The sequence below is a fragment of the Salmo trutta genome, chromosome 7 (assembly GCF_901001165.1).
Source record: "Salmo trutta chromosome 7, fSalTru1.1, whole genome shotgun sequence".
NCBI lineage: Eukaryota > Metazoa > Chordata > Actinopteri > Salmoniformes > Salmonidae > Salmo > Salmo trutta.
In genome coordinates, this window is record NC_042963.1 from 52,828,515 (window position 1) to 52,840,606 (window position 12,092).

A 12,092-nucleotide genomic window follows, 5' to 3' on the forward strand; every position below is an offset into this window, starting at 1 on the left:
GGTTCTCATTGTAAAAGATAATACATGTTTTTTTTTCTCCAATAATTATGGCAAATAAAGATGAATTTAGACAAAAAAAGAGTGTTATTTTACATTGGAACTTTCAAAGATGGGTATTTTGGCATGGGGTAGGAACTAGGAACTAGGAACTAGGAACTAGGCTTGGCTCCCAGGCTTCGCTCAAAAGGTGAGGTGGAAGTCTCTGACAGTCAGACAAACAGGGGGGAGATTGACTGGTCAGTGACCACTGTGTCATAGCAAAACAAAATGAGCTGTGTCAAGGTTGCAAAAATGTGACACATTATTCAAAATAATAAACAAAACTCTACAGTTGTACATGTTTAATGTCTCATAGTTTTGTGTGCATCCATCCGATTGGCAGGCCATACTGACAAGAGATCAGAGGTGGACGTTATTACACACACATATACACACACACACACACACACACACACACACACACACACACACACACACACACACACACACACACGTGTTTAACAATCATTCTGTGTACTATCATGCATCAGAAATTAGAATGTCCAATTAAATTAATAACATGATCATATGGGGCTCCATACCATACCAAATATTATCTCACAAAACATTCCAGGTCTTTTCGAACTTTTGTAAATAAATGGAAAAGACATATCATATTGCAGTTTCACAGGTGGTGGCAACAGCATTGTTTGATATCACAGAAAAACACTGAGAGAGACTGACCATATGTTATGATGTGTGTGATTTAAGCAATAAGGTCCGAGGGGGTGTGGTATATGGCCAATATACCACGACTAAGAGCTGTTCTCTTGTACGACACAACGCTGAGTGCCTGGATACAGGCCTTAGCCCGTGGTATATTGGCCATATACCACAAACCCCCGAGGTTCCTTATTGCTATTATAAACTGGTTACCAAACGTATTTAGAGCAGTACAAATGTATGTTTTTGTCATACCCATGGTATACGGTCTGGTATACCACAGCTTTCATCCAATCAGCATTCAGGGCTCGAACCACCCAGTTTATAGAAAGACTTAGACCACATGTAATGCAGAATCATATCATGTAAATGGTAACCTGCTGTTCACACAGTGTCATTCAGTTGAATAATAAAGACCATATAGAAAGGACAGATGGTAAAGAGGTCAATGGAACTCGACCAAAACAATGGAAATGCCATGGAAACGCGTGGGGGAAAGATGCCTTGCGAGAAAGATCCCGAATCTCCTCATTTCCCCCCCAGCCAAATGATCCTACATTTAGACTGTTGTTTACATGTGTATTCCACACTATGTTGAGGTAAAAATCAGAGTATAATGCTTGTATAGATGTCAACCCCCATACATGTTGATGTCATCGTCATCAATCAACTGCATTACAATTTTAAAAAACGACTTTTGACTACAACCACTGATTTCTGTATGCTAGCTACGCTACCAGCTTACACAAACAGGAGTTAGCATTTAGCAGACACTTCTTCGAAACCTGAAAAGGGACAACTTCTAAATGTTATGAGGTGAAAACAGCCAAATATATCCACATCAGATTTGAGTAACCACATTGTGGACCCGTTACCAATGCACCATGACTGATTTGACCAATATCCACTTTGATGGATCAGATTTGTTAAATGTCCGCAAGTCCAGCGTCCTTCCATCGCCCACGGTATGCATTCCATTGACCTCTTTACTGCATCTATAGTGAAGCCAAGCGTTGCATACAGTATGGCCTTTGTCTCTGAGGAACATGAATGGATGAAATGTTTGTGTCTGCCACTAGAAAGTTCACTGAAGTCCTGAACATGGGGTCTTTTTTTTTTCCTGCAGGAAGGCTCTGGATTAAACTCTACATAAACCTGGATTCCAATCCAAAAATACATTTTAAAAAGTCCTTTACAACTGACAACCTATAAAGGCTTTATATAGCCTACATAAAGTGTTGCTAACCACTACAACTATGTAGCTTATCCCTTATACTGTACTGAGTATGCTATCGATGCAACGCACTAAACAAGTCATCATATCAACAATCAGCTATTTTCACTTGGAAGAATTATTAAAAACCTGATTGAGAAAGATCATGTAAAAGAACGATGTAAAATTTGGGATGAAAAATGAGGGAACCCAAAATGTACAAGGAGCATAGGCAATTAATTCACCTTACCCAGTTCACCCCCTAAAGCATACACAGTGTTTATAGAAGTGTTTGGCAGCAGTACACAGAGAGGAGCCTTGTCATTGATCTGTTGTGTGTACTGTTATTTACGGTGTGTGTTCACATGTTAATAGAAGGAGGGGGGGGGGCTCTGTAGGGGAGGGGCTTGCTCTGGTCAAAAGTAGTGCACTATATAGGGAATAGGGTACCATGGGGTCCTGGTCTAAAGTATTGCACTATAAAGGGAATAGGGTGCCATTTAGGATGGAGACTGGCTGTCAAAGCTAGGACCATTATGTGCTACTCTGCTCTCTCCCTTAAAACCACCTCACAGTAAATTGTTCCTCCTTGTATGGCTTAGAGATCGTATACTGTGTGTGTGTGTGTGTGTGTGTGTGTGTGTGTGTGTGTGTGTGTGTGTGTGTGTGTGTGTGTGTGTGTGTGTGTGTGTGTGTGTGTTACCATGTACCTGTATGTCATTATTGTAAAAGAGAATGGTGTTCTCAATGACTTACCTGGTTAAATAAAGGCAAACTAAAATAACTGTTTGTGTCTATTGGGTTACTGAAACGAGAATCAATAGTCAATAAGTAGTAAAAAACAGTATTTTGTCTCCTGGTGATCTATGTAATCAGTTTATCTGGTAGTAGAGGAAGAATCCTGTTTTTGAGTTAGGTTGAGGAACTATGCCTTATAGTCATTGGACTGTATTATCTTAGCAGGCGCACAAGCCTGTTTTCTTTAAATGTATTAGAGAAACACTCATAAGACCTACAGTACAAACATCTATTTTTCTGACTTCTCTCCTGACACCTGTAGTGTGTTCCAACTTCCTCTGAACCAAGCCATTGGTCAACAAAGACCCTTTAGTGTGTTCCAGCTTCCTCTGAACCAAGCCATTGGTCAAAAAAGACCCTGTAGTGTGTTCCAACTTCCTCTGAACCAAGCCATTGGTCAAAAAAGACCCTGTAGTGTGTTCCAACTTCCTCTGAACCAAGCCATTGGTCAACAAAGACCATGTAGTGTGTTCCAACTTCCTCTGAACCAAGCCATTGGTCAACAAAGACCCTGTAGTGTGTTCCAACTTCCTCTGAACCAAGCCATTGGTCAAAAAAGACCCTGTAGTGTGTTCCAACTTCCTCTGAACCAAGCCATTGGTCAAAAAAGACCCTGTAGTGTGTTCCAACTTCCTCTGAACCAAGCCATTGGTCAACAAAGACCATGTAGTGTGTTCCAACTTCCTCTGAACCAAGCCATTGGTCAAAAAAGACCCTGTAGTGTGTTCCAACTTCCTCTGAACCAAGCCATTGGTCAAAAAAGACCCTGTAGCGTGTTCCAACTTCCTCTGAACCAAGCCATTGGTCAAAAAAGACCCAGTAGTGTGTTCCAACTTCCTCTGAACCAAGCCATTGGTCAGAAAAGACCCTGGACTGAAGTCATAGGTTCTGCTCACCTGGAGTACCATTACATGAGAAATGTTACCAGCTGATGTTTCTGCCGATATCATAGATCCTAGAGGGGCCTTATTAAAAGGGTGGGCTATACCGACCGTTTCAGTTTGTCAGTAAAACAAAAGACGCCTAGAGGGCATGTTTGCTGTCGTGTGCTTACAGAATATAGGTGTGAGATGCATTGTGGAATCAATTAAAGAACATTTAATAAAGATGGAAAAAAGTAGATTTGTATGAAGCTGTTCAGTCTAATTTTTCCCTTCTCAATCCACATAGTAAAAATAGAACCATATTACTGAGACTTATCAGACCCAGAGAAAATACTTAAAATCCCCCCCTAAACAAAACACATGAGTACAGGTGCATGTGATGTTTAAGTATAATTGCATTTAGAAAATATTTCTTATATATAAATTGGCGGCAGTCTCTGCAGTCCGTTGTTTACACAATGGGTTTGAGGTCTTCATGACCAAGTCTCAATCCGCTCTTGACGGTAGCAAAAAGAGTCTGAGTATTTCGTGACTTCTTACACCAGTCTGTTACGTCCAGTATATGATCCTGTAAGTTATTGTAATAACGGATAGTTCCTCAAGAGGACGATTGACCGATGTTTCTGAACCTGACTTGTATTCTTTGTTTTTATATATAAAATGTGTAAACCACAAGTAAATATCTCCCACCCTGTGTTACATTTTCATTAGGCACAATGTCCCAAACTTCTACAGTGTTGTGTCTAAGTGAATGTGCTGGCAAAAAAAATAATAAAATCAGTCAGCCTGTTTGTCAATAGGATAGAAAAAGTGATTTCATGTTCTGGCTCGGGCTTACGGCTGCCTAGTTTCATTCCCATGAGCCTTTGGTCCTTGCTATCTGGGATCCTTGGGACATCCCTACCCCATTTAAGTTTACATTTAAAATGGTTTAGGTAAGGGGTTAAGGTTAGGTAAGGATTATGGTTAAGTTTAGGGTAGGGGTTAGGGTTTAGGGTAGCAATATCCCAAGGATCCCGAATAGCACTCGCCATGACCCTTTGGGGCCCTCACTCTGGCCCCGCCTCTTCTGCAGGTTCAGACTCGTCCTGCGGGGGCGCTGGCCACTCCTCGTCTATTTCCTCCTCTGGCACCTCCCCTTCCTCTTCTGGCTCCTCCCCCTCCACTACATCCTCCCTGCTCCCTGGCTCCTCCTCCTCCTCGTGGATGGATAGGATTGGCTCAGCTACATTGTTTTGCTTGGGGGTTTCCTCTGCGATCACCTTCTTCCACATCTCGTGGTTGTCCATCAGGTGCTGGGTGATCTGACAGAACACTTTCCTCCTCTTCTTGGGGGCTGCTTTGGCTTTCTCTACAGAAGGGTTTGGAGAAAAAATATTGAATTGTTTTTTCATGCATTGATTCTGGCTAAATCTGGCACATTAATAACGTACATTGTCCCTGTCAACTACACCAAGTAAAGTAAAGGAAACATTCTTACGCGATGCCTCTGAGCTAGTGGACCCATCTTCATCCTCTGTCGTCTCCTCCTCTTCATCTTCCTCGTGCTCCTCCTCCTCCTCGGGGTTAGGCTCCACCCAACGTCCGGGCATGAGTGCTGCGGAGTCGTATGAGTTACAGAGCGGTCCTACGATGTGGGTGATGAAGGATTCCTGGAGCTTAGCCAGCTGAGGAGCAGAGCGGTCCATGAAGGGGCTGATGGGAAGGCCCTGGCTGGACTCTTCGTCACCCTGTGGAAGAGGTGATGACACGTTCACTTTTTAGAATCAGAGGACTTTATTGGTTGCTAGGAGTTTTTTTTGGTGCTACAGTCAAGAGATAAAAAAACCCCCAACATTTAACATCTGTAGGCAACATAATGTAGAGGTAGATCAATGGCACGCAGGTTGATGCATGATGATTACACACGATAAGGCATTCACTCACTGCTCTAGAATGTAGTGAAATGTGGGTACATTCAAGAGGGTGCAAATAAATGTGTTGTCTCTAATTGGGGATCATATTTAAGTAGTTGTTTTTCCCACCTGGGTTTGTGGGAGATTATATTTTGAGTTAGTGTATGTTGCACCTCTTCGTCACGGTTTGTTATCTTGTTTAGTAGTTTATTTGTCTTGCATAGTTTCACAGTTATAATAAAATGTGGAACGATACACACGCTGCGCCTTGGTCTCCTTCGTATGACAACCGTGACAGAATCTCCCACCACAAAAAGACCAAGCAGCGTGCGTTTACGAGGAAGACGAGTTGGACATGGGAGGAAATCCTGGACGGCAAAGGATCCTGGACGTAGGAGGAGATCCAGGCCGGAAGGGATCGCCTCCCATGGGAACAAGTGGAAGCAGCAAGGGAGGAACAGCGACGAGATCGGGAGTCACGGCAACGACGGAAGCCCGAGAGGCAGCTCCCCAAAATGTTTTTTGGGGGGCACACGGGGAGATTGGCGGAGTCAGGGTTGAGACCTGAGCCAACTCCCCGTGCGTACCGTGGGGAGCATATGACTGGTCAGGCACCGTGTTATGCGTTGATGTTATGTGTCTCCAGTGCGCAGCCACAGCCCGGTGCGCTCTGTGCAAGCTCCCCGCAGTTGCCGTGCGAGTGGGCATTCAGCCAAGAAGGATTGTGCCGGCTCAGCGTTCCTGGTCTCCGGTGCATCTCTTCGGCCCAGCTTATCCTGCGCCAGCTCTACGCACGGTACCCCCAGTTCGCCAGCACAACCCAGTGCGGCCTGTTCCAACTACCCGCACTTGCCGGGCTAAGGGGGGGATCCAGCCAGGATGAGTTGTGCCAGCACTGTGCTCTAGACCTCCGGTGCGCCTCCACGGTCCAGTGTGTTCTGCGCTGGCTCTACGCACTATGCCTTCAGTGCGCCTTCATAGCCCAGTGCGTCCTGTGCCAGCTCTCCACACTTACCGAGCTAAAATGGGCATCCAGACAGGGCGGCTTCTGCCAGCCCTACGCTCCAGACTTCAATGCGTCTCCCCAGTCTGGTGAGACCTGTTCCGGCTCCACGTAAGAAGCCTCCAGTGATGATCCATGGCCCGGAGCCTTTAGGGATGATCCATGGCCCGGAGCCTTTAGTGATGATCCATGGCCGGAGCCTCCAGTGATAATCCATGGCACGGAGCCTGCAGTGATGATCCATAGCACGGAGCCTGCAGCGACGGTCCCCAGTATGGAGCCTCCAGCGACGGTCCTCAGTCCAGAATTTCCAGCGGCGGACTGCAGTCCAGAGTCTCCAGCGGTGGTCTGCAGTCCAGAACCTCCAGCGGGGGTTCTCAGTTCAGAGCCTCCGGCGATGATCCACGGTCCGGGTCCTTCGGCAACCATCCACGGTCCGGTGACACAAAAGCGGAGGGATCAGCGGGCGTAGTGGGGGCTACGCCCCGAACCGGAGCCACCTCCAATGCTGGCGGATAAGCAGGATGAGAGGGTTCTTCGTCCCACACCAGAACCGCCTCCGATGCAGGAGGATCCGCGGGATGAGAAGGTTCTTTGTCCTGCACCAGAGCCGCCACCAACATTAGACACCCACCCTAACCCTCCCTGTTTTTTTTGGTTTCAGGTTTTGCATTCGGAGTCCGCACCTTTGGGGGGGGGGGGGGTACTGTCACGTCCTGACCATAGAAAGCTTTTATTTTCTATGGTAGAGTAGGTCAGGGCGTGACAGGGGGTTTTGTCTAGTTTAAATGTTCTATGTTGTGTGGTTCTAGTTTATGTTTTTCTATGTTTTTTTTGTTGGAATGATCTCCAATTAGAGGCAGCTGGTCATCGTTGTCTCTAATTGGGGATCATATTTAAGTAGTTGTTTTTCCCACCTGGGTTTGTGGGAGATTATATTTTGAGTTAGTGTATGTTGCACCTCTTCGTCACGGTTTGTTATTTGTTTAGTAGTTTATTTATATGTCTTGCATAGTTTCACAGTTATAATAAAATGTGGAACGATACACACGCTGCGCCTTGGTCTCTTTCGTATGACAACCGTGACACATCCTAACCAACCTGCCCTCCAAATACACCTCTGCTGTCTTCAACCAGGATCTCAGCGATCACTGCCTCATTGCCTGCGTCCGTAATGGGTCTGTGGTCAAATGACCACCCCTCATCACTGTCAAACGCTCCCTAAAACACTTCAGCAAGCAGGTCTTTCTAATCGACCTGGACCGGGTATCCTGGAAGGATTTTGACCTCATTCCGTCAGTAGAGGATGCCTGGTTATTCTTTAACAGTGCTTTCCTCACCATCTTAAATAAGCATGCCCTATTCAAAAAATGTAGAGCCAGGAACAGATATAGCACTTGATGCAATCCAGACCTGACTGCCCTTGACGACCTCAAAAACATCCTGTGGCGTACTGCATTAGCATCGAATAGCCCCCTTGATATGCAACTTTTCAGGGAAGTTAGGAACCAATATACAGAGGCAGTTAAGAAAGCAAAGGCTAGCTTTTTCAAACAGAAATTTGTATCCTGTAGCACAAACTCCAAAAAGTTCCGGGACACTGTAAAGTCCATGGAGAATAAGAGCACCTCCTCCCAGCTGCCCACTGCACTGAGGCTAGGAAACACTGTCACTCCCGATAAATCCACAATAATTGAGAATTTCAATAAACATTTTTCTACGGCTGGCCATGCTTTCCACCTGGCTACTCCTACCCCGGTCAACAGCCCTGCACCCCCCACAGCAACTTACCCAAGCCTCCCAATTTCTCCTTCACCCAAATCCAGATAGCTGATGTTCTGAAAGAGCTACAAAATCTTGACCCCTACAAATCAGCCAGGCTGGACAATCTGGACCCTCTTTCTAAAATGATCCGCTAAAATTGTTGCAACCCCTATTACTAGCCTGTTCAACTTATCTTTCGTATCGTCTGAGATCCCCAAAGATTGGAAAGCTGCCGCGGTCATCCCCCTCTTCAAAGGGGGAGACACGCTAGACCCAAACAGCTACAGACCTATATCTATCATACCCTGCCTTTCTAATGTCTTCGAAAGCCAAGATAACAAACAGATCACCAACCATTTCAAATCCCACAGTACCTTCTCCGCTATGCAATCTGGTTTCTGAGCTGGTCATGGGTGCACCTCAGCCACGCTCAAGGTCCTAAACGATATCATAACCGCCATCGATAAGAGACAATACTGTGCAGCTGTATTCATCGACCTTGCCAAGGCTTTCGACTCTATCAATCACCACATTCTTATTGGCAGACTCAAAAGCCTTGGTTTCTCAAATGACTGCCTCACCTGGTTCAATAACTACTTCTCAGGCAGAGTTCAGTGTGTCAAATCGGAGGGCCTGTTGTCTGGACCTCTGACAGTCTCTATGGGGGTGCCACAGGGTTCAATTCTCAGGCTGACTCTTTTCTCTGTATACATCAGTGATGTCACTCTTGCTGCTTGCTGATTCTCTGATCCACCTCTATTCAGATGATACCATTCTGTATACTTCTGGCCCTTCTTTGGACACTGTGTTAACTAACCTCCAGATGAGCTTCAATGCCATACAACTCTCCTTCCGTGGCCTCCAACTGCTCTTAAATGCAAGTAAAACTAAATGCATGCTCTTCAACCGATCGCTGCCCACACCTGCCGCCCGTCCAGTTCTGACTTAGAATATGTGGACAACTACAAATACCTAGGTGTCTGGTTAGACTGTAAACTCTCCTTCCAGACTCACATTAAGCATCTCCAATCCTAAACAAAATCTAGAATCAGCTTCCTTTTTCGCAACAAAGCATCCTTCACTCATGCTGCCAAACATACCCTCGTAAAACTGACAATCCTACCAATCCTTGACTTTGGTGATGTCATTTACAAAATAGCCTCCAACACTCTACTCAGCAAATTGGATACAGTCTATCACAGTGCCATCCGTTTTGTCACCAAAGCCCCATATACTACCCACCACTGCGACCTGTATGCTCTCGTTGGCTGGCCCTCGCTTCATATTTGTCACTAAACCCACTGGCTCCAAGTCGTCTTTAAGTCTTTACACTTCACTACATTACAACGGTTTGATTTGTTTGATCTGAGCTACTTTTTTCTTAGCTAGCTACATAGCCGTCTTTGTATCAAAGATAATCGTGTAGCTTAGAGTAATTATCGAAGTTAGCTATCTTCGTCCTCCTAACGTAGTCATCACCGCTAGCTAGCTAGCTAGTCAACACTGCTAGCTAGCCAACCAGCCAACTTCTACCGACTAGCAGCACTGTAGAAACTATTACATTACAACGGAACGACTTGACTAGTGTAGTGTTAGTGAGCCAGCTACATAGTTGTCTTTGCATCTAAGATAATTGTGTAGTTTAGAGTAATTATTAGTAACTAGCCAGCCGCGACGCCAGACGTAGTCAACACACCTAGTCATCATTAACCCACTGCTAGCTAGCTAGCCAACAGCTAGCCAACCGTTACCGACTAGCAGCGCTGTAGTTACCAATACTTTACAACGGAACGATTTGACTAGTGCAGTGTTGGCTAGCTAGCTACATAGTTGTCTTTGTCATAGCTTGATAATTGTGTAGTTTAGTAATTACCGAGGTTAGCTAGCCAGCTATTGCCGTCCCCCGCGACGCCATTCTTCCAAACCCAGCCAACTATTACCGACGAGTAACACTGTAGAAACTAAATACATTACAAAGGAACGTCTTGATTAGTGTTATGTTAGCTAGCTACAAAGTTGCTTTTGTATCATGACAAGGTGTAGTACTGAAACTATTGAGGTCACCTAGCCAGCTACACCTAGCCAGCTACACGTTCAAACAAAGTCAACAACACAGCCACTGCTAGCTAGCCTACTCCACCAGGCAGCAGTACTGTATCATTTTCGTCATTTTAGTCAATAAGATTTTTATTTATTTTTGTATTTTTTTTATTTTTTTATTATTATTATTATTATTTTTTTATTTTATTTTTTATTTTTTTTTGCAACTTAAGCTTAACTTTCTGAACATTCGAGACGTGCAGTCCACTTGTCATTCCAATCTCCTTTGCATTAGCGTAGCCTCTTCTGTAGCTTGTCAACTATGTGTCTGTCTATCCCTGTTCTCTCCCCTCTGCACAGGCCATACAAACGCTCCACACCGCGTGGCCGCTGCCACTCTAACCTGGTGGTCCCAGCGCGCACGACCCACGTGGAGTTCCAGGTCTCCGGCAGCCTCTGGAACTGCCGGTCTGCGGCCAACAAGGCTGAGTTAATCTCAGCCTATGCTACCCTCCAGTCCCTAGACTTCCTGGCGCTGACGGAAACATGGATCACCACAGATAACACTGCTACTCCTACTGCTCTCTCCTCGTCTGCCCACGTGTTCTCGCATACCCCTAGAGCATTGAGCCAGCGGGGTGGTGGCACTGGAATCCTCATCTCTCCCAAGTGGACATTCTCTCTTTCTCCCCTGACCCATCTGTCTATCTCCTCATTTGAATTCCATGCTGTCACAGTTACCAGCCCTTTCAAGCTTAACATCCTCATCATTTATCGCCCTCCAGGTTCCCTTGGAGAGTTCATCAATGAGCTTGACGCCTTGATAAGTTCCTTCCCTGAGGATGGCTCACCTCTCACAGTTCTGGGTGACTTTAACCTCCCCACGTCTACCTTCGACTCATTCCTCTCTGCCTCCTTCTTTCCACTCCTCTCCTCTTTTGACCTCACCCTCTCACCTTCCCCCCCTACTCACAAGGCAGGCAATACGCTTGACCTCATCTTTACTAGATGCTGTTATTCCACTAATCTCATTGCAACTCCTCTCCAAGTCTCCGACCACTACCTTGTATCCTTTTCCCTCTCGCTCTCATCAAAAACTTCTCACTCTGCCCCTACTCGGATGGTATTGCGCCGTCCCAACCTTCGCTCTCTCTCTCCCGCTACTCTCTCCTCTTCCATCCTATCATCTCTTCCCTCTGCTCAAACCTTCTCCAACCTATCTCCTGATTCTGCCTCCTCAACCCTCCTCTCCTCCCTCTCTGCATCCTTTGATTTTCTCTGTCCCCGATCCTCCAGGCCGGCTCGGTCCTCCCCTCCTGCTCCGTGGCTCGACGACTCACTGCGAGCTCACAGAACAGGGCTCCGGGCAGCCGAGCGGAAATGGAGGAAAACTCGCCTCCCTGCGGACCTGGTATCCTTTCACTCCCTCCTCTCTACATTTTCCTCTTCTGTCTCTGCTGCTAAAGCCACTTTCTACCACTCTAAATTCCAAGCATCTGCCTCTAACCCTAGGAAGCTTTTTGCTACCTTCTCCTCCCTCCTGAATCCTCCTCCCCCTCCCCCCCCCCCCCCCCTCCTCCCTCACTGCGGATCACTTCGTCAACCATTTTGAAAAGAAGGTTGACGACATCCGATCCTCGTTTGCTAAGTCAAGCGACACCGCTGGTCCTGCTCACACTGCCCTACCCTGTGCTTTGACCTCTTTCTCCCCTCTCTCTTCAGATGAAATCTCGCGTCTTGTGACGGCCGGCCGCCCAACAACCTGCCCACTTGACCCTATCCCCTCCTCTCTT

General features: G+C 46.1%; 1 protein-coding gene across 1 annotated transcript in view; it reads right to left on the minus strand.

Moving 5' to 3' along the window:
* Positions 1-2,945: 2,945 nt before the first annotated feature.
* LOC115197678 (cGMP-inhibited 3',5'-cyclic phosphodiesterase A) overlaps positions 2,946-12,092 on the minus strand; it is a 210,109-nt gene continuing 200,962 nt past the window's right edge. The window contains exons 14-15 of the mRNA XM_029759425.1: positions 5,078-5,327; positions 2,946-4,948 (exon numbers count right to left, since the gene is read on the minus strand). Coding sequence (XP_029615285.1) covers positions 4,647-4,948; positions 5,078-5,327 — 552 coding nt within the window. The 3' untranslated portion in view covers positions 2,946-4,646. The remainder of the gene's footprint in view (positions 4,949-5,077; positions 5,328-12,092) is intronic.